The following is a 23,117-nucleotide window of genomic DNA, read 5'->3' as shown; positions in this document are numbered from 1 at the left end:
CTATTCAATATGTAGAAAAAATCATTTAAAAGTGCATTTATTTTTTTCCACTGATACATTTATAATACTTTTTTTTCCAATGTCTGACTTAATAATACAGGTGCCCAAAGAATAAAGGGTTTTTCTACCCTTGGGAGCTTTGAGGTGCTTGTATCCTTATACACAGCATGTGTATTTTGTCCAAGCCGCATAATTATGGACTTTCAGGCTGTCCCTAGCCACTATTCTAAACACCCACCATTTGGGAGCCTACTAGACTTTAAGTTCCTACTGCCATAAAATGGGACTCTTTTCTGATATTGGTATTCTCCAGCAAGCTTTGCCTTTGCTTTGTGTTTCAGGCAAAGAAACGTTAAAGGAACTGTTTCTTTAACCTTCCTGCACATGTGAGGAAAATGTGAAGTATTTGTCAGCCTTTCTTCACCCCCCTATTATCATTTGCTGTTTCTTTTTTGTTCACACACATAAAAAGAGTAGAGTGACAGGGCAGCTAGTGATGATAACTTTAGGTCAGCTTGAAGTAACTAGAGCAAGTTTAAAAGCAGGAAGGTAATGGCTGTCTGTTGTCTGTCGGCTGACAGTTGAAAGATAACTTTGGATGCTTTTACACATGTCTCCTGAATTTTTATTCTTAGATCTGAACTACTGTGGGACGCACCATCCGTGTTTGAATGGAGGGACTTGCATGAACACTGAACCTGATAAATATTACTGTGCTTGCCCTGATGGCTATTCTGGACAAAACTGTGAAATAGGTATACCTATTTTATTATTTTTTTATTTAATGCATACTGATGTTCACACAGGTTCTTCTGTTTTAGCACTCTTAAAGGAGTTTAACCGTTTTATAAATCTAAGCTAAGCTTGAGGTTGTCGCATATTAGCCAGCAGAAAATGAGTTGGTCTGCAATATAAGCTGAATCTACATGGCTGATTATTAAATTCTGATGCTAGTTGCACTGGTTTCTGTGCTGCCATGTAATAATTATCTGCATTAATTACTAATCGGCCTCATATTGTGACATTTCTATTCTATGCTTACTGTATATTATTGTGAGTGGGTCCCTAAGCTCAGTAAGTGACAGAAGCACAGAGCATGTGCAGTGAATCAGCAGAAAAGAAGATTGGGGGGGTATTGGGGGCATCTTTGGAGACTCAGATCTTTACTGCTAAGGTTGCCTTGGGCTGGTACAGAATCACAAAACATAATGTACAACATTTCTAGCTACTTCTTTAGTTAACCTTTAGTTCTCCTTTAAGATATTAATACGGTTTTGTTTGGTACTTAAGCTGAACATGCCTGCACTTCCAACCCCTGTGCCAATGATGGAGCCTGCCATGAGGTATCTACTGGGTTTGAGTGTCTCTGCCCATCAGGGTGGACTGGACCAACTTGTGCTATTGGTATGTTTACAAATTTCAGCTTTTATTAAATTCTTAGATGTCTAAAATGATCTCTTTGCTGATAATGTTACAAACGGGATTCTCCCTACCTTGTATGGCCATGAAGAGCAGAATCTGCAGTCTATGGCTCTCTAGAGGTTGCTGTACTACAAGTTTCTCTGTTCCTTTAGTAAGTGTCACAGAATTGAGATCCCATTCTTGCAATGGTGGTCATATTTGTACTTTGGTGCTTACTTTCGATATAATAAGATTAGCAAGTTCTCTTGTGTTTTTTGCAGTTAGCTCTGTCATATAACAGTGGGTTAATCTCAGGATTCTCTTTCTTTTTTTTTTTTTTTTTTTTTTTTTTTTTCTTAAATGGCAAGAAATTCATGACATGCTCCTCTCTACCTTTTAGATATTGATGAATGTGCATCCAACCCTTGTGCAAGCGGGGGTGAATGTAAAGACCTTATCAATGGTTTTGAATGCATTTGTCCTCCTCAGTGGGCAGGGACCACCTGCCAGCTTGGTACGTGTTTTTTTGTTTTGGTTTTTTTCCCCCTTCCCTAAAGCTTTAATTGTAAATGTAATTGTGTCCTCCGTGCAATGACAAAACTAAATGAAGAAAAGTGAAATATTTACAGACCAGTAGACCTCAACTCTGTTATAGGTAGCAGGGAGTTTTTTACCAATGCATGTTGTAGGGCTGTCAGGCATGCAAGCAGAGCAGACTGGCTTAGTTTGCTGGATGCAGTTTCTCTTTATGGGTTTATTTTACTAATCTTGCACAATGGTGATGGGCACACATTGGTGGTGGTCAGTTTTTTTTCCCCAAAGTGTGTGGGCTGTGAGCTAACCAGTTTATAGAAATATCTTCTGCTTTTTGGGCAAATTGGTCTTTCTTGTTTTTGGTTTCAGCTAAACACTGCATGTGATAGTAAGAGTCACACAATTCTATAATCACAAAAGCATAATGCATCTGCATGGGTTTTGATATAATTTTAATCTGTAATATACTCAAGGATGTTCAAACAGTGGGCTGACTCATGATGAACTACAGTTTCTATCATCTTCAGCAAGATACTAATAGTTGTAGTTTGGTTACAGGCAGTGACCAGCTGGTTGACCATCTTTGGGTTACTTGAAGTTTCAATGTATTCTGCTTGGTGTTTGGGCATCTTTGGCATGTGTTTTTATTTCCTCTTTTTGTTTGTTTTTTGTCTTGTTTCACAGATGCTAATGAATGTGAGGGGAAACCCTGTCTTAATGCTTATTCTTGCAGAAATCTGATTGGTCGATATTTCTGTCACTGCCTTCCTGGATGGACAGGACTAAATTGTCACATCAGTTAGTATATAATGGTCCATTTCAAATAGCATTTCCACTCAAAAGAAAACAATTGTGTACAGAAAACTATTATTTGAGTCCGGTCATACCTGGGATCTGGGTTTGTTTCACAGATTTTCTAGCACATAAAACCATGGATTTCAAACGCTCCGCCTTCTCATTCTAATGTGGAGTATAATTGACTAGAGAGATCTGCTCTAGTCTGCAACTGGCCATATACTTAAATAGCCACATGTTTAGCAAAGTTGCCTGATAAGATGATCTGTACCTGATATGGACACCTTTTCTGCTGGTTCAAATCGGCAAATGAAATGTGCCAATGCATGGCCAGCTCAATATCAATATTAGCTTTCACTAGGCACTTTTAGTTGGTTCAGGTATGGGATCTGGAAACCCGTTATCCAGAAAACTTTAAATAATGGAAAGACCATCTCCATTGACTTCATTTTACCAAATAATCCACATTTTTAAAAATTTCCTTTTTCTCTGTAATAATAAAAAAGTACCTTAGATCCAAGCTAAGGTATAATTAACCCTTGTTGGAAGCAAAACCAGCCTATTGGGTTTATTTAATATTTACATGATTTTTTTTAGTAGACTTAAGATATGAAGATCCAAAGTACGTAAAGATCCGTTATCAGGAAAAACCCAGGTCCTGAGCATTCTGGATAGCAGGTCCCATACCTGTACAAAAAAAGCACAGAAATCTGCTTAAAAAAAAAAACAAAAACTTAGAACCCAGGTGTGATTATGACAGTACATCTGAAACGGGTCTTTCAATCTCTCTCCTGGCAATATTTTTCAAAACCACAGCAATAACATTAATGAATAAATCTTTGTTTTTTGTTTGGGTTATTGAGGATTTGAGAGAATATCTAAAATAACCAATGCAATGCGCTTTCAGAATGCATGCAATATTCCAGAATGTCGTCCCTATGTATATACCACTCTTCTTAAACTCCCTTGCCTAGATAATCTATTGATGGTATTACTTTTTTTTTTTTCTTTTTTTTCCTATACTTAATTTGTCTATTTAATTTGTAGAAAAGAGTGATGACTGCCATGGACAGTGTCTAAATGGGGGCATATGTAAGGTAAGCTTTTTATATGTATCCATTGCTTTTTTGTAATATGCTGATAATTAATCCAAAATTATAATTATACAGTGGTGTTATTCCGTCATTACTTCTGCATGAAAGCGACTGATATCGATGCAGTTAGTGAATACCATACAGGCTTCAGAATGTATGACCCGATCCTTATACATCTGATTTTAGCATATCCGTTAAAATAAGATCCCTTGGGTTTTAGTATGGGTTTACATGCTAAAACAGGTTGGTAGAACAAAGAATGGCTGTAAACTTGGATTGTACATTGCAGATTATTGCCCTCTGTAAGGAATTCACATGAATCACAGGAATCCTACTATAGAAAAGAGGAAGTGTAAGGAACAAAAGGTTATTCTGTAAAGTCTGAGAATAAAAAAAGGGGAAATAGGTAAACTAGTTTATTGATAATTGAGTGTTGCTTTTCACAATGTAATTACAAAAATATTAATCCACTCCATATGTAATGAAAAGACACAGATCATACCCAGCGGCCAATAAAATGTTTGCTTTTAAAAAAAAAAAAGTGACCAATGAATGCCACCTTCTTATTGGTTGCTATAGGTGATTACATTTGTATTTATTACATAACCTCATAAGACTTGCACACTTACCAATGTATATCTTACATTCTTTTATAGGAAGGGGCAGGTAAAAATGTGTTGTTGTATTACTAGTTAAATTATATTTTATATACATGGGGGGGGGCATTGTATTAACTAAGCAGCCACTGCCTTCTTTCTGTAAGTTCCGTTTAATTAGCAAACCCATCCTTAGATGTAAATCTTTCTGCTTTAGGATAAGGTAAATGGGTATCGCTGCATTTGCCCTCGTGGTTTCATTGGCAAGAATTGTGAGAGAGAGATGAATAAGTGTGCAAGCAAGCCTTGTCAGAATGGAGGAACGTGTGAGGATCGTGTCAACACTTTCCGCTGTCATTGTCCCCCAGGATATTCTGGAACCCTATGTGAGGTGAGGACTGTTTTGAAAAGTTATTTGCTGTACTCTGATGGGCTGGGAAATGTTTAAATTAGAGCAATCAAAGGCTATAGCATAACACATTGATGTACCAGCTATCTGATGCCTTGTGTGAATTAGCAAATTTGTACATTAGTGTCAAAGTGGCTTTAAACATTTACAGGGGAATGTAACTAAAGTCGCAAGGAGCAAAACAATTCGCACCAATCAGACTGAAAATCCACATCTCGCAATGCAATATTGTTCCTTAAACTGTAATTGCGCATTGCGAATTTTAATTGCGCACTCTTAAATAGTTCAGTGTGAAAATAATAACTGTGTAAACAGGCTGTGCAAAATAAAAAAAATTTCTAATATAGTTAGTTAGCCAAAAATGTAATATATAAAGGCTGGAGTGGACAGATATCTAATAAAACAGCCAGAATCCAGCTTCCTGCTTTTCAGCTCTATAACTCTGAGTTAGTCAGCGACTTGAAGGGGGGGCCACATGGTACATTTCTGTTCAGTGAGTTTGTAATTGATCCTCAGCATTCAGCTCAGATTCCAAAGCAACAGATATGACCCATGTGGCCCCCCCTCAAGTCTCTGATTGGTTAGTGCCTGGTAGCCAGGGTAACCAGTCAGTGTAAACCAAGAGAGCTGAAAAGCAGGAAGTAGTTCAGACTGACATGTTATACATCAAATCACTCCAGCCTTTATACATTACATTTTTGGCTAACTAACTATATTAGAAACATTTTTTATTTTGCACAGCCTATTTACCCAGTTTTTATTTTTACACTGAACAATTCCTTTAAGAAGTGATTGAAGGTGTTGTTATCTTTTGGAGCAAACATAATGACTTTTTCAATAAGAAGTTTAATAACATTATCGGTGCAAACTATAAAGTTTGCAAATGGTCTTCCACTGTCAGAAGTGGTCGCTAAACAATTTTCGGGCTCGCAAAAGCTATATTAAATTCGCACAAAGCGAAAATTTTTGCGCAAAGGCATAACTTTTTCACATTACGAATAGTTTTTCCATTAGCGACTTTTATTACATTCCCCCAATAATGTTAAACATTTGCTGTTCATTAAAAGCTGCAAATGGCATTTTACAGTTTAACGTATATACATTGTAATGAATTGGAAGCACACCCTCTAAATGCCAGTTGTGGTGCAAGGGGAAAATACAGGTATGGGATCAGTTATCCGGAAATCAGTTATTCAGAAAGCTCTGAACTACGGGAAGGCTGTCTCCTATAGACTCAATTTTATCCAAATAGGCCACATTTTTAAAAATGATTTCCCTTTTCTCAATAATAATAATAAACAATAGCCATACATAATCCTTATTGGAAGCAAAACCAGCCTATTGGGTTTAATTAATGTTTACAAGATTTTCTAGTAGACTTAAGGTATGAAGATCCAAATAACTGAAATATCCCTTATCTGGAATACCCCAGGTATATAAACGCTTGCAAATATGTGACTCATTATTTCACAGATCTCCTAGAACGCCTTTATTGTAAAAGAAGTGGAATTAATAGTAGCTTTCCAGAAAGGATTCTGGATTGTATGGATGTTCTGCCAGTTCAGAATATAACAAGCGATGCTCATAGCCAAGTGCAAGTGTTCAGGCTTGCAACATGAATGCAGTCTCTGTTATCACAGTTAAAAAGCGATTTAAATAGTGGGAAATAACCTATCTTAGCAATCGTTAGGGAAGTGCAGGATGTCTTGGCAGTGCTGATAATGGATGTGCATTTTCCTCTGCTTTTTCCTGCTAAGCCACGGCCTCTGGGAAAGCTGGGAAAGGCCTCATTGTTCTCTCTGGGTTGAAGTGTGTGCTTTTGGCTGCACTGTTCATAACTGACTGCTTTTCTATGTAGCAATGCTGTGCGTTATAGTGTTGTGTTGTAACATACAGTAGCTTGCAGAAGCACTAAGCTCGGGGGGATTTGATTTGGGGATTTTTGGATAACACCTGGGTATTTTCAGGTAACATTTTATCATATATCTGGGATATATTTCGGGCTTTATCCTCTATGTTGTAATCTACAATTCCTGACACCCAGTGGGACATATAGTTAAGAAACATAGACATGTTGTGATGTATTAAGTTGCAGGAGATGTCTCATGTTTTGGATTAAGTACAGTCCCCAGATGCATCATATTGAGTTGTTTGGCAATATGGCCAGCAGCAAGCTCACAAGACAAGCCATGCAGTATTGTTTGTTCTGACTCTATAGACAGTATAGCAGAGGGTAATCTGAGTATTAAAGCTGTTTTTTACTACATTATTTCAAGAGCAAGTGCCAGCAGTGCATAATGGGACAAAATAAATAAATTGCTTTCAGCTGCAGTTGGGTTTACAAATAATTTTGAAGCTCTCCAATGAATATTGGAATTTGCCAAGAATTGAATTTTCATTATGCAGAAAATGTAAGTGGAGTTCCCCCTTTACCACATGCATGTACAAAGCTTGTCCAAAATGAGTCCATAATAAATGTTGGCGCAACAATAAGCCAGAGGTGACGAGCATGGAAACTGCTGTGTACAGTCTCGTACCTGACTCCAGATTACCAGGGTGACTATTTATCTGGGTTAATCACATGGCGTTAGTCCACTGGAAAAATAATTTGTGACCGCCCTTCCCGCGTCTATAGTCTGGTGGTTGAAAAGTGTGCTCACATATACATTCCTATATTGTAAACCAGCATAGCATCCCTTCTCTGTTGTGCTTCTGTCTGCTTGTGCGCAGACTATTTTTGTTTTGAAAGATCAAGGAGCCTGATGAAAATCCATAAGAATTGCAGGAAGTTTCAGCCACTTAATCTATATCCTTGTTACCAGCTATTAAACTTGTTCTTTTACGGGAAATTATTGCTTCAGCCGGAAGCAAATGAGTGGTGCTGATAGGAGACTTCTGAAGAACATTCTGCTTTTCTCAGACCTTTTAATTCCCAAGTTAAAAAACAATGTAATGCTCCAATCACCTCACAATCAAACATCCATGTGAACGATAAATAAGCAGCATTTCGCTTTATAAAATCAATAAGTCTTCTATTATAAGTTAAGGAACTGATTGCCAGTATTTTTATATATAGGACAAAGCTCACACACATCCATTAGTAATAAGGGTAATGCTGCCTTATTATAATCTCACCAACCCTTGAGCAACATGCCTGGTGTCACCACTTGCACAGTGCTGCAGGAATTAGGATCGATTGTTTGTATTTGTTAGGGATGCTCCAAATCCAGCATTCAGGTCAGGATTCTTAATATGAACCCTTAATGTGATAGAAATTCAGATCTATTGTAGTGTATTATTTTAGTGTTGGTGCATCTCTAGAACTGGCCAAAGTCTATAATAAAGGCTCTGAAAGGTGTGTGTCTGTTGTAAATACTCTGAAACAGCGGTCACCAACCTTTTCCACCTGTGAGCAACATTCAGTTGTAAAAAGAGTTGGGGAGCAACACAAGCATTAAAAAATGTTCCTGGGTAGTGCCAAATAAGGGCTGTGGTTAGCTATTGGTAGTATATATGAGGACTGGCAGCCTACAGGAGACTCTGTTTGGCAGTACATCTGGTTTTTATGCAACAAAACTTGCCTCCAAGCCTGGAATTCAAAAATAAGCACCTGCTTTGAGGCCACTGGGAGCAACATCCAAGGGGTTACTCACAAGCTACTGGTTGGGGATCACTGCTCTGAAAGGTGTGTGTTGTAAAGGCTCTGGAAGCTGTGTGTGTTGTAAAGGCTCTGGAAGCTGTGTATGTTGTAAAGGCTCCAGAAGGTGTGTGTTGTAAAGGCTCTAGAAGGTGTGGGTGTGTGCCTTAAAGCCACTCCAGATTGTGTTTAAAGCCACATGCAGTTTATAGAGGTCCACAAAAATTGTGAAACTACTAGCTTATATACTAGATATATGTTTACTATAGGGGATATCTAAGCTGCAATAACCTACGAGAAGGCTTATGGAGAGTGCCATTTACTGCTGTTTTACTTGTTAACCCATAATGACTTCCCACCACACCTCTGGAATGCTAGCCCTTCCCTTTCTTTGGTTTGTTGTAAGGGGATTATAATACAGTAGGAGGCCTATGGGGTATAAGGCAGAATACCAAAAAGACAATGGCTGTTTATCAAAGCTGCAAACTTAGCCATAGTAGAAGCTTGAGAAAATAAAGAAAGATGAAACATTTCCCCTTAATAAATGCCTGACTGAAATACTGATCAAAAAGAATGGTTGTTTGGTTCTCACTTCTATGCCCCTGGGATTCCGTGCATTCAGGGAAGCAATTTTCACTGTATTTGCCCTTTACAGTACGCTTCTATAAAGCAGACTCCTTGTTCCACAACTTGATGTAATCCAGTCCTCCAAAATAAGTCTCGAAATTTTGTTAGGCAGCCAAGTCAATAGTAATATCTGCAGAGTATGGGAGGGGAAGCTATTTTCTCTTTGACAAGCCTTTAAATGCGCAGACCTGCATAGATAAATAGCTTTTTTTTTTTATTTAAGTTCAATATCTAGTAACCTCCGATCCTCAGTTTGCGTTTATAATTAAGTGGTGTCCGAAATTAGCGTTTGTTTTCAAGTTCATCAATTTCACCTTTTGTTTTCTTGTTCTGCTCTTTTTATATGCAAAACTGGAGATATGGGTTATTCCCAGTATCTAGCTAGCCAGTTACATTGCCTTTTATAAAAGCAGATGGACTGCCAGAGCTATTCCCCGAAAACTTAGGTGACTAGCCAACCATGCATGTGTCTGCGCTGCTTTACATCACAGGCTTGCAGTGCAGGACAGCTCTGCTAATTATTCTTTCAGATCTGGAAATTCTTCAAAGAAAGTCCAGCAGATCGGTAGCAAACATAGCAAGCGAGGGGGGGAAAGTATGCGTGCAGCACGCCCATAACCTCTTGTTTGCTAAAAGTTAACCTTTTACAGTAAGAAAAAAATCCCTGTGAATGGTAAAATCAATCAAATTATCCAGAAATATTAACCCAGACTGCATGTGTGTTAGCGTGCAAGGTGCACTCCTATCCTTTACAATGAATGCCTCTCTGAATTGTTCTCCATAGTGGGAAAGATACCTGTAGTGCACTATATAATCGCTGCAAATACAGGTATGGGATCTGTTTTCTGGAAATCTGTTAACCAATAAGCTCTGAATTACGTAAAGGCCATTTCCCATAGACTGCATTATAAGCAAGTAATTTTTATTTTCAAATATGTCCTATTTCTTCGTTTTGATCAAGTACAAGGTACATTTTATTATTATTACCACGATATATAAATAATACTTATTGGAAGCAAAACCAGCCTATCGGGTTTATTTAATGTTTAAATGAATTTTTTTGTAGACTCATGGTACGTAGATCCAAATTACAGAAAGATCCCTTACCCGGAAAACCCTAGGTCCCGAGAGTTCTGGATAACAGGTCACATACCTGTATAACTATGCTTAGTGTATGTTAATGTACCATGAATACAAGAATATTAGAGGTTGAATTTTCCTGGGGCTTTATGCGGATATATAAATATATTCGTGGGAACTGGTTGGTCATTTCTGATATCCTTATATGTATTGCTATCCCTGTTTTTGCCAAGGGAAAAAAAATATTTATTCATAGGTTACTCTAATAAGCCTGCCCCCTCAAACTGAGCATGCAGTCCTATACTGTTAAATCCCACGATTAGCTCAAATTGGATTATTTAAAAAGACAAAATGTAAAAGTATTATCTTTGATGAATGGTATTTACAGAGTGCATGTCCATATAAGCAATGTAAGTTATTGCAGCTCTGTCAGAGCTTTACAGATGCAACAGCTATACATAAGTCATGGCTGTAAGTATAGGAGATAAGAGGCAGCTGAGTATTTTAAGGGAAAAAGTGCAGCAATGAAGCAGTTTCAGGTTATGACACTGGTGTATCTGGCTTAAATAAATACAGCCGAGACAAGTTGAAGCCCATCTATTAAGATGAAGGGCTTCCTTAAAAGGATATAACTGCATAAGGGTTTACATGTTTTAAGATTTGTTTAAGTTGGACATTTTTGTCCTAATAGCTCTCGCAGATGGGTGTTCAACCTGAGACTCCAAATCCATGTAACAAAACTGCAGCTTTCATAGTCTCTTCCCACTCTCCTGCTTCTGCTTTACTCTGCCAATAATTCCAAGTATCTGATGACAGTTGAAGGTGTTGAGGATCTGTTTTTAGCCAGCTCGTGGGTTATTGCATTGTTTTAAATGGAACACCAACATCAGGCCTAGGATATCACTTTAGCGCTCTGCTGGGAGAAATGGGGTTTAGATAAGTAAAGAGAATATTTCTGTTTCACATGAACTCTGTGAGATAAGGATTTCTGGATATTGGGTTTCCAGATAAGAAATCCCATATCTGTTTACTGTTCAGTCAATATTCAAATGCCCTCCCTCTGTGTTTTGTATGGCATTTAAATATCGTGTTCATTTGCAGCATTTATTAAACCTGTTTATTTTTGTACTTTTTTAAAGTTCGCCCTTGATCTCTGTGAGCCCAACCCTTGCCAGAATAAAGCTCAATGCTATAACCTAGATGGAGATTATTACTGCGCTTGCTCAGACGACTATGATGGGAAGAATTGTACTCATCTCAAAGACCACTGTAAAAACAGCTCTTGCAAAGGTAACTGATTATTGCTTTTGTGAAGTGTCTGAGCTAGAGCAAGTCCTCCATTTCAGAAGTTTACATTTAGAAAATCAAAATGGGCTTTTCCCTACTATGCCCTGTGCTTTATCTATAGGAGGAAAAGACTTGCCGTAAATGACTGTTATAAAGTTATGCAAATGTTAGTGGTTGGATGCTATTTCAGATTGAAGCCCATTTTGTCCGTCAACTCTTTTATGCAGCTGATGGTGAGTGTCTCGGTGTCACTAATGTGACTTTTATTTTTAGTCATAGACAGCTGTACAATAGCGATTTCTACTAATGCCACCCAGGAAGGTATCCGTTACATCTCCTCTAATGTTTGCGGGCCTCACGGGCGGTGCATTAGTCAACCAGGAGGAAATTTCACGTGTTCCTGTGACCGAGGATTTACGGGTGCATACTGCCATGAGAGTAAGTATTAAATTAATATTTCCATATGCGTAGTAGTAATATGAAGGCTATTTTTTCCATTTGTGTCTCTCCCTCTCTCATGCTGCTATTCTCTCTACTCTAGATATAAATGACTGTCTTGGGACCCCTTGTAAGAATGGAGGGACTTGTACGGATGAGATTGATTCTTTCAAGTGCTTTTGCCCAAACGGCTGGGGAGGAGAATTTTGTGACATAAGTAGGTTGGAGCAAGTTCCCTCTGTGGATTACTGCACTGCATCAAATATTTGCAGCATGATCTACTTTTATTGTAACATTAAATGCCAGTCCATGGAAGCGTCTTTTGTGTCTTGTATTCTGAAAATGTGCTTTTTCCATTTATAGATTATAATGACTGCAACCCCAATCCATGTCAGAATGATGGCAGGTGCATAGATCTGGTGAATGACTTTGCTTGCGAATGTAAAAATGGCTGGAAAGGCAAAACTTGTCATTCCCGTAAGTAAATGTCACACAGTATGGAAATGTTTCCTATTCAGTTGCAATCCGTGTACATAGTTGTCCGTTGCGGACTTGAGTGATGGGGATAGTGATCGTAGCTCTTAACATGAACTGTTAATTATTAATCTTTATTAAGTCATGTTTAATAATGCCATCAATTACAACTTTAGAAGCCAGCTATGTGGCCTGATATGACATGGCAAGCAGTCACTTTTTTTAATGCTCTGAAGCATGGAGTTCACGTTTTGATTTATTATTCTACTCAACAGGTGAATATCAGTGTGATGCCAATACATGCAGTAATGGGGGAACTTGTTATGATACAGGCGATTCCTTCCGGTGCCTTTGTCACCCAGGCTGGGAAGGAAGCACATGTAACCTTGGTGAGAATATTTTCTACTACGTGTAAGGCACTGGAATGCCAAATAAAACCTGTACTAAATTGAAGTTACTGTGTGATTAGACTTTAGTTTCCATTAACACAAAGTAGTTGGGTTAACACGTACACTCCTTGGCTCCTTCTGGGTAGTCTGTTTGTATAATATAAAAGATATTATAATTGCAATTATTCAGTAAATGCCAGAACCATGTTTATTGTAGATTTTTTTTTTTTTTTTTTTTTTTTTATTATGATGTTTTAGGAAAAGTTGAGGCAGGCTTTCTATAGTAACATATTCCATTTTGATGTCCTTGTTGTGTAATAAAGAATTATAAAATTGCTCTGTTGCAGCTAGCAGAGACATGGTGGTTGTTTATGGATCATTGTTTTGTCTACATGAATTTCAGCAGTAGAGCACAGACTAGAAGCTCATTTAGACAATTGTTTCTACCCCATTGGGTATTCTCATTATGAGTGTGTTTCTTATCGGTGTGCTCATTCTAACTCGTGCCAGAAATTGTGTCACCATCTCACAAATACAGACTTTTCTTTATGGCTAGATATTGCCTACGGTTCTGTTGGATTGCAGAATGCACAATTCATTTGTTTAAAAAAAATGTGGTTAAACTTACAAGTACTACTTCTTTCGCAAAACAGCAAAGAACAGCAGCTGTCTTCCAAACCCCTGTGAGAATGGAGGAACCTGTGTGGGCAATGGAGATTCCTTTTCTTGTATGTGTAAAGAAGGCTGGGAGAAACGGACGTGCACAGAGAGTAAGCTATTTTTTAATACCTTTAGGATATTGGGTGTGTCCATTCTGCGTGTTCTATCTTTTTCATTAGTTGTCAACATGTTTGACTCATTTGGGATGGGACGTAACCAGAGGGCATAAAAAGTTTGTTTCTAATAAAATTATTTTGTGTATAGGTTTTGTATGTGGGGCTAAGGCCTGTCAGATTGAGCTGCTACTGTCGACTGATTCTTTTCATTTTCCCAACCATATTTCTCTTAGATTAAGTACCCTTTACCCTTAAACTGTGCTTTTGCGTGACCGCGCGCACACAATTGGTACTATGTGCATACTTTCACACATTAATAGTGTGTTCATGTAAAAGTATAGATCAGAAAAGCCTGCAGAACCCAATAGTTAAAACTATATCATGCAGCACCCCACTATATTAGGACAGGGTAATAATCGCTCCCCCTGCCTAGGTAACTTTTTATTCAAGGGGCACCACTGATCACCCCAAATCCACTGTAATTGGCTCAGAATGTTAATATGCACAATTACAGTTGGTAATCTTCCATACAGGGACAGTACTACAGATTTGTCATGCTTTTAAAATAGTAAATGATGGTATTTTAACACATTTTTGTTTCTTTAACAGATACCAATGACTGCAATCCTTATCCATGGTAAGTGTGCATTACTGAATGTCCAAGGAAGCGGAATTTAAATTCACATAGGCATCTAAAAAAAGACCTTTTAAATTCAAATTGGATTAACATGCAGGATAACTTTGAACATATGGCGTGTCTGATCTTTATCAGCAGGTGAAGGCTGGTCTATCATATTAAGGAAAATCAGGCTACAGCCATACTTGCATTGATCTTTTTAGCTGTGTAATGAATATTGTGCTTATGGTAGGTTCTTGTGTTTAAAAATATTCACTATAGGACAAAAAGTATCCAGACGCCACTTTTTATTAATAGATTTGGCATCTTAAGCTACACACACAATTCTGGTGTATAATTAAGCAGACTGCAACAAACATTGGCAGTTAAATAAGTCATAGTATAGGGCTTGGTGGTGTGTTCCATCCTTGCCAAATGTTTGCCCTTCTATAGCTGCCCTTGCCAACGAAGTGAAATGCGAGCAAAACAGTTAATTGTTCCATTTGTGACAACTCTGTCCTTGTGGCGACTGTTTTGGGAAGGTGTTTTTCTGATTTAGCATGATTATGCCCAAAGGACACAAAGTGAATCTATTGAATGTTTTTTGAAATTGCACTGGGAAAACTTTTCTCGTGCTGCGCATAGTTATGCCATCAACCCTTTCTCGTCCTGCGTATAGTCATGCCCTCAACTCTACCAAACACAAAAACAGATGAATTAGAAAACTGAGAGCTAGGACTGATCACCCAGTCACACTAATACTTAATACTCTTGTGACTAAAAGGAGTCAAATCCCAAAAGCAATGTTTCTGCTTTTAGTAGAGGCTACTACTTTGCTAATTTGCTTTCCAAATAAGATGTTAGACAGGCAGCGGTCCAGATACTTTTGTCCATATAGTGTATGTACTGTACACCATTTATACTGAGACCTGAGCAACCATGCTTTTACATTAAGGCACGGAAAACTGTTCTGCTGGAATACACCACCTAATGGCTTTTCTGTTTCTTTCAACTTGTTTAAGTCCTCTAAAATGGATCTTTCTACCATATATTGCAGCTACAATGGTGGCATTTGTGTTGATGGAGTGAATTGGTTTCGCTGTGAATGCGCCCCTGGGTTTGCAGGACCTGACTGCAGAATCAGTAAGTACTCCTATTTAGACTAATTCCATTTGTTTGTGTAACCAGTTGAACATGTGATAGCAGCATTATTGGAAAATATCTTTTTATGGGGCTTTACAAATTGTAACAACATCTCCACAGCTTACAGACAACATGCAGGAACTACATAACCCACAATGCATTGCACTGTGATGTTCCGTTCCTTATTGAAATCACGTGTGCAGGGAATTGTGGGGTTTGGAGGATGCAGGCTAAGGAGAGCTGGCTGCTTATACAAAGTAACCGTAGTCGGTCAGCTAAGCAAAGTAGTCAAACATCGGCAGAAGAGCACGGGGCTAGGCTTAGGGAACTGTTCCAAACCATTAAAAATCATGAAAAGTCTGCATATTTTTTAATTGATGTATTGCAAAGTTGCTTGAAATTATGTTGCCTTTTTAAAAAGCTTAAATTATGTTTGTGTGGAGTTCCCCTTTAAACTAAACTTAGAAGCAAAGTCAATTATAAAAGTTCATAGTCTGTCTGAATGAAAGGGGTTGTCCTGCATGTTATACAAAGCCAAAAAACTAAACGTGCATTTATGGTTTCATTCTTTTGATCACATATAATTTAAATAAAGATTTTTCACTGTAATGGTTAAATCCCCATATAAAGCTGTTCAAAGTTTCAGTGCTGTTTTTTTCCTGTACCTTACACATGCTTGAACTGTAAACTGAGCAGCTCCATCCACTGCCAATTAGGCAGATATTGAATTGAAATGCCTTTTGAATGCTCCTATTCCATTCATTATTATTGTGTTGATTCTCTTTTGTAGACATTGATGAATGCCAGTCTTCCCCTTGTGCATATGGCGCCACTTGTATAGATGAAATAAACGGCTACAGGTGCACCTGCCCATCTGGAAGAGCTGGCCTCCGTTGCCAAGAAGGTAATTACTATGTTCCCTAGAGCTAAGTACTTGAGAGACACTATGAATGTGCATTCTTTTCCTCTTTTTATTTTTTTGGTGATCTGAAAGCCACCTAAACTCCTTTCTTCCTTTTTTTTTCAAAATAAAGTCATTGGATTGGGAAGATCCTGTTGGCTTAAAGGAATGCAGTATCCACATGGAGGAAAATGGGTGGAAGAGTGCAATAGCTGCCATTGCTCGGATGGTTTTGTTGAATGTTCCAAGGTATGTCCAAGTTGTAGTTTCAAAACATGAGGATCTTCATAATGTAATGACATGTAGAAGATATTTCTCAAATTTGTCTTTTAGACATGGTGCGGCCCAAAGCCTTGTTTGCTGGAATATTCTCAAGACAAAACCCAGTGCCCTCATGGCCAGGTTTGTGAAGCCAGAGTGGCACCATTCAAATGTTTCCAGCCACCTTGCAGGGAATGGGGACAATGTAGTGCTCCATTACCAGCAGCAGTCAAGTGCCTGCCTGGCTCGGACTACTTGGACAATAATTGTGCAAGAATAACTCTAATCTTCAACAATGACAAAGTTCCACAGGTAAGGCCCAAGAATGCCCTCTTATGTAGGTGCTGAAAACATATAGTAATCTACTACATAGGCAATATAATCACAGTGCTAATTTTTACTTATAACTGGTGATGGGAAAATCTGCCATGATGGTACCACTAGTCTTGATTTGTTCAGTGTGTGCTTTTTACAGGTTTCATTTGAGCTCACGTATCCGCACTGGACATATACTAAACAAAAGCCCTTACCCATGTTTACCAGCTGTGACCATTTTTTTTTATTTATTTATTTTGTTTAAAGCAATCATGCTTGGACAAGTTAGGGTGCTCCTTCTATATACAATGAATTAATGGGTTAATTTATATTCAATGGAATACATATTTTTGTTCTACTTCTAGTAAGATTGGTAAGAACAAAGGCAAACCACTATATTCTATCAACCCCTTTGGAATAGCCTAAAGGTCTTCGCACAGAGATGCCTTATGTGCAGTGCTTATTTCATTTGGATGTTTTCCCAAAAACACATAATCTGTCCTTCATTCCTGTAATATATATGCAGTTCTTGTTTAAATGCACAGAATAATTAAATCACTCATGGCATTAATTTTTTTTTTTTTTTTTTTTTTTTGAAAGGGAACTACAGTTGAAAATATCTGTTCGGAGATCAGATATTTGCCTGCGATCAGGACTTTATCGAAAAAAGAATGGGAACTTGTTGTTTTGTGTGACGTATCCTATTCCATGGAAAAAGCTATAGAAGTTGCATTAGTAAGTAAATGTTAAAGTAAACGCTTGTAAATTGTCATATCTAAACGCATCTTATAATTACCAATTCATAGTAGATTGACCTTAATTGGTCCGCATCGTTTGTACAATGCTTTTTGTTAATTTTTTATAATACCTTTTTGAGCAAAGTCAGTAAAATTCCAATAGAAGCTAGGAAAAAAGTGCATGGAACATGCATATATTGGTAATAATCAAGCAAAAATGTTTAAAGGGATACTGTCATGGGAAAACAATTTTTTTTTCAAAATGAATCAGTTAATAGTCCTGCTCCAGCAGAATTCTACACTGAAATCCATTTCTCAAAAGAGCAAACAGATTTTTTTTTATATTCAATTTTGAAATCTGACATGGGGCTAGACATATTGTCAATTTCCCAGCTGCCCCAAGTCATGTGACTTGTGCCGTGATAAACTTAAATCACACTTTACTGCTGTACAGCAAGTTAGAGTGATATCACCCCCTCCCTTTTTCCCCCAGCAGCCAAACAAAAGAACAATGGGAATGTAACCAGATAGCAGCTCCCTAACACAAGATAACAGCTGCCTGGTAGATCTAAGAACAACACTCAATAGTAAAAACCCATGTCCCACTGAGACACATTCAGTTACATTGAGAAGGTAAAACAGCAGCCTGCCAGAAAGCATTTCTCTCCTAAAGTGCAGGCACAAGTCATATGACTGGGGGCAGCTGGGAAATTGACAAAATGTCTAGCCCCATGTCAGATTTCAAAATTGAATATAAAAAAATCTGTTTGCTCTTTTGAGAAATGGATTTCAGTGCAGAATTCTGCTGGAGTAGCCCTATTAACTGATGCGTTTTGAAAAAAACATCTTTTCCAATGACAGGATCCCTTTAAGTTTCTGGCTTTCAAGAGTCATGACATAAGTTTCTTCATTCTTTCTATGTAACCCATTAAGCACATTTGACTTTATTGTCACGCAAGAAGCTGAGGGCACTGCTCGGGTCTTCTAAAAATTAAATGAAATTTTTATTGGCACATACTGATGTTTCGGCTGCTCAAAGTGAGAAAGGCTACAGTAGCAGCCGAAAAGTCCGTATGTGCCAATAGGCATTTCATTTAATTTTTATAAGACCTGAGCAGTGCGTTTTTTTTTTTTTAAAATTTAAATTTTATATAAATTTGTATAAATGTTAACAGTGTTTTAACTTTTTTTTTTTCCACAGTCCTTTATCTCACAGACAGATGACAAGGACAACAGTCTGATTCAAAATGCTGCAAATACCATTGTTAATGCAATTACAAAAAGGCAAAATAGTACAGTACTGCTGGCTGTCACTGAAGTCAAAGTGGAAACAATGGCTGTTGGCAGTTCTCATCCAGGTATGTTCTAGAATCTCCTCCTGTTGCACATCTGTTCTTGCTTCAACTGTTTGTTCCTGAGCCTTACCCTTCATATTCCTGGTTGTTAAAAATGTAATTTGTGACATAATCTGCAAATGTATTTATTACTTTGTTTCTCATGTATTTTTTTTTTCCCCCCTTACAGATTACCTTATCCCGGTACTCTGTACAGTCTCCAGTATTGTGTGGATAACATGCATAATAATTTGTGTGTGGTGGATGCGGAAGAGGAGAAAAGAGCGAGAGAGAAGGAGCCAAGAAGAAGAAAGTGCAAATAATCAAAGGGAGCCTTTGAATCCCATATGGAACCCTATAGGGGCGCCTTACAAAGACATTCATTATGAATGCAAAAATTTCCTTTCTCATCAGAAAAGAACTTATGACAGTGAAGAGGAGGAAAAGGAGGAGGAGATTGGAGAGGAAGTGACAGAAGTGGACAAATGTCCCTCTCAGACATGCCCAAAAACTTTAACGAGCAAAGGGGATGTTGACTGCTCAGAGAGCAGCCCTGTTAAGCAACCCCATCGGACAAGTCACTACAAAATGGATAACAGATGTGTTAAAAATGTGAATACATCCCGCTGAAGGAACTGTAGCCTTGTGTGTATAAGAAGGGACATTGTGCCTTGGCTAGGAATGGGAACCTGAGAGAGAGGCTAATTTCATCTCCATTGCATTCGTTCCTTCTGTCATAGGAGGGGCCTGTGTCGTTTAGCACTGCTAACCAGTGACCAGGGAGGTTTAGGACTAAATTCTGGAGTCTTGTTCATTTCTTTAATATGTAAGAAATGTATTTTTCTTTCTATTTGTTCCTGTTGTCTTTCTATAAATTATTTTGTGGCTATAAGGCAAAAGACGGGCGAAAATCTTTGATAGTTGCTATTTTTGGAAAGTTTTGCAAGCTCCTCTTAAGGAAGAATTTTGAGGAAACAAAAAGTTTATATATTTCCACAATATCATCATGTTCAGTTTGTTGCTCCATTGTACATTTGTTTACAGAATGTATTTCCTTTTTATAATCTTGTAATTTAATGCAGGTATTTTGTTTAAAGCCTCCTGGTTGAGGCAAATTAGCGAAGGTAGATCTGCACCGCCCCCTGACAAAACCCTTTTTCTGCCCATCTGCCCAGGCTGTGAAGCTAAGTATTGTATTGCAGAGTGCGGCCAGACATGGGTTCATTGGTCTATTCCCAGCCCACATACACTTGTTGTTTTTTTTAATTTTTTTTTTTTTTTTTTACTTATATTTGCCTTACAATTATTTTTAATGGGAATGACTAACCGGAGACATAAATGTCTCAGACTTCAAATGTGGCCTTTTATTATGTTTTTTTTTTTTTTTTTAATTGTTTTTTTTAGGATTGCAGTATTGCTGTATGTGACAAGTGCCTTGAGATTAAAACTTTTATAGCAACTGTCAAAGACTACCCTTTCTGCTTAAAGTCATAAGCAGAGCAATAGGGGGGAATCCACTTAAGAGACACTGTTTATTTTCTATTTGTGAATGAATATTTTTGTAAATATGTATATATTAAATAAATTGCTCTGTATATTTGATTTATCAAAAAAAGGGTTTTTTTTTTTTTGTTCTGGACATGCCATTCCTTTTTAATTTATGTTGCGGAAGGGAAGTTTAGTGACTGGCTTTTCATAGAGAATGTTCCCACCCCGATGGGGTTTTTTTTTTTTGTTTTTTTCATGTCCAGATTTAATAAGGGATGTTAATATAATCAATGTTAGGAGTCTTGTATTTTCTTTGTGACACCAAACGTTTGTGTGTAAATAGTTATGACATTTTGTCCAAGTATACAGGCAGTTCCATTCACCGTGTGCGTCAGGGCAAGCAAGATGGGGGAGGCTAACGTACCACTTTTTCTATCAGACCTGCTCATTATTTGTGTTATTACCCAGTGTGTTTTGTTTTCTGTACACTACAAACCTAATGAAGGGAACAATATTTTCCTTTTTACCCCCTCTGTTTTTTGGTTTAATTTTTCTTAGTTTCTGGCTTTTTCCCTCCCAACTTAAAACAATTAAAATATGGGGTTTAAGCTTACAAAATGAATTACCTCACAAAAAATTGGTTATTCAAAATCAAGTTTTGAAGCATATTTCCTTGTTCTTTCATATTCTATATAATAGCAGCAAAGGCCGAGCTTTTTGTTTTTTTTTTTGTTTAATTTTTTTTTAAAGCACCCTTTTGCTATTGGGCTACCAATGAAGAAAAGTTAAACCTCTTTTTGGCCAATGAACATGAATGCTTGAAACTAATAATTTTATACAGAAATGGCAATATTGCTTTGCAGATAATTCTGTTTAGTGCATTTTGTTTGACATGTTCTTAAAATGTTAAAACACTATTTATTAAAGCATTTTATAACAATATTAAGTATAAGGCTTTTGTTCTCCTTTATTTCCGAATGTTCAGTTTGAATGTCTTTGATCACAAACAAAAATATAGTTCACTTGTAATTAATGTTCACTCACTTGTATTACCCAATTTCAGGCTGTGTAGAGGTATATAAACCAGAATAGGGATACTAAAAAGCTACTGCTTTCTCTTGTTTTCAGTTTGAATGTCTTGTCAGTTCAGCTCCTAAACTAATGTTTTGTTTGTTTTGGAACAAATTGAAGCTACCTTATGTCCATTCAAGCAAATGAGCAGAAAAATGTTCTGTAGGAACAAAAAACCGATGCCCTCATACTTCACTGACAATTACAAGTTTTAAGTAAAGGTGATTTTCCATTTAAGCAGAGATATCGGGTAAATAGTAGCAGATATGCAAACTCAGCTTTCTACATGAGGGGCCTGTGTCTGGGGAATTCTAAAAATAATTCTAGCTGCAGGCATGATGCACGGAGATTTAGAATTTGCAGCTGCCTGAAATACTATAGTCTCATATAGGCCACGTTATACGGGCCAGGCATGTTTTACCATAGTGGCCTCTTACACCCTGTATCCCCGCACTTCAGTTTCCAGGTTTTAGATGCTATACATTTTATTTCTTATGTTTTTGTTTTTCTGGTTAACACAATAACCTCATAGAACTGTCTGCAAGAGACAGTTGCTTTAGAAGTCCATGCCAAAATCTTTAGTGTATTCCTGGTATCTTGCTTTCAACAATTTTTAATTATAAAAAAAAAAGTAATCTATAGGTTGGATAATACAGAAGATTCTAATAACAGGACACACTTCCTATCTGTTGTAAGAGTACATAATCCTGTGTGATGGTTATACATGGTTTTGGTAACATTATTGACTGCACACATTTAGTATCTGTGTTATTCATGCTCCATAATAACTGTCAGAACCCTTTATAGATGTCATAGATAAAGGCATGGAGGTATTTTTCAGCTGTCTGCACTTGCCTGACCCCAACTGGTTATGTTTTGCCAACTGTGGATACCAAAATTCCTGTCAATTACATATATTGCTACTTGGACAATTTTAATTCCAGAAGTGCCCAACTGCCTCTTATGTCGCAGCTTTATTCTAAATGCTCTCCCTCTCTACTGGTGCCTTGTAAGACCCAACAATGGAGTTCTAGTGGCCAGCTTGACCTATTAAAATGAACAGCAGTCATTGCAATCTTCTGCATTGTGCTGCTAACCTTTTATGTTTATACCCTGTGGTTCTACATGTAATCCAGTAAGATGTATACTGTGTGTGATGAAAGAGTGGGGGTCCCAAATACTGTGTTTCCATTTTACACGTGTTCAATAAAGAAGTTATGAAAACTGGTTTCTGAGGCAGAGGGCAAGTCCTAAGAGCTAGACTTTGGACTGCAAAGCTCCCTCCTTTTGTAGAGTGCTGCATTTTTATTGACGTTTCTCCACAAAAAAATATATACACATTAGTTATTTCCATTTGACATATTAATCTATCCAGTCACCGTTGCCAAAAAAGGGCTATTCTGCTCACATTTAAAAAATTAAAGATGTTGTCATTCTCACTGAGATGTCTAAATATGTGCTTGATGTGTAAATACACCTAAACATGAAAAGCTGTTTTGAAATCCAACACATTAAATTGCAGGCCTGTGCCAGTCTGTAGCTGTACAGTTCTACTATGTTGATTTGCTTCCTAAAACCTTTTACAGTGTGACCCTATGGGGGTTGAGCTTCCACCAGAGCTGTTGAATTTTATTTAACAGCTATTCTACGGTTATATGCCAGGTTCCATTAATTATATAAGCTTGTTTAGGTTTTCCAATTGTTTTTGGTTTAT

The 23,117-nt window shown here is 37.5% G+C and overlaps 1 protein-coding gene across 2 annotated transcripts in view; it reads left to right on the top strand.

The window, feature by feature from the left end:
- The window catches only part of jag2.L (jagged 2 L homeolog), a 57,327-nt gene extending 36,049 nt beyond the window's left edge, over positions 1 to 21,278 (top strand). Inside the window, exons 7-26 of one of the 2 annotated variants that reach the window (XM_018230632.2) lie at positions 636 to 755; positions 1,291 to 1,404; positions 1,802 to 1,915; positions 2,620 to 2,733; positions 3,778 to 3,827; positions 4,638 to 4,811; positions 11,313 to 11,463; positions 11,734 to 11,898; positions 12,002 to 12,115; positions 12,262 to 12,375; positions 12,648 to 12,761; positions 13,415 to 13,531; positions 14,147 to 14,174; positions 15,211 to 15,296; positions 16,087 to 16,200; positions 16,331 to 16,446; positions 16,531 to 16,770; positions 17,374 to 17,508; positions 18,712 to 18,868; positions 19,035 to 21,278. In XM_018230632.2, coding sequence (XP_018086121.1) covers positions 636 to 755; positions 1,291 to 1,404; positions 1,802 to 1,915; positions 2,620 to 2,733; positions 3,778 to 3,827; positions 4,638 to 4,811; positions 11,313 to 11,463; positions 11,734 to 11,898; positions 12,002 to 12,115; positions 12,262 to 12,375; positions 12,648 to 12,761; positions 13,415 to 13,531; positions 14,147 to 14,174; positions 15,211 to 15,296; positions 16,087 to 16,200; positions 16,331 to 16,446; positions 16,531 to 16,770; positions 17,374 to 17,508; positions 18,712 to 18,868; positions 19,035 to 19,474 — 2,777 coding nt within the window. In that variant the 3' untranslated portion in view covers positions 19,475 to 21,278. The remainder of the gene's footprint in view (positions 1 to 635; positions 756 to 1,290; positions 1,405 to 1,801; positions 1,916 to 2,619; positions 2,734 to 3,777; positions 3,828 to 4,637; positions 4,812 to 11,312; positions 11,464 to 11,733; positions 11,899 to 12,001; positions 12,116 to 12,261; positions 12,376 to 12,647; positions 12,762 to 13,414; positions 13,532 to 14,146; positions 14,175 to 15,210; positions 15,297 to 16,086; positions 16,201 to 16,330; positions 16,447 to 16,530; positions 16,771 to 17,373; positions 17,509 to 18,711; positions 18,869 to 19,034) is intronic. The other variant, XM_018230633.2, reaches the window with a different exon arrangement.
- The last annotated feature ends 1,839 nt before the right edge of the window (positions 21,279 to 23,117 follow it).

This window comes from Xenopus laevis, chromosome 8L, assembly GCF_017654675.1.
Source record: "Xenopus laevis strain J_2021 chromosome 8L, Xenopus_laevis_v10.1, whole genome shotgun sequence".
In the NCBI taxonomy this organism is placed as follows: Eukaryota; Metazoa; Chordata; class Amphibia; order Anura; family Pipidae; genus Xenopus; species Xenopus laevis.
The sequence above is the reverse complement of the archived record's forward strand: the minus strand, read 5'-3'. Positions and strand labels throughout refer to the sequence as shown.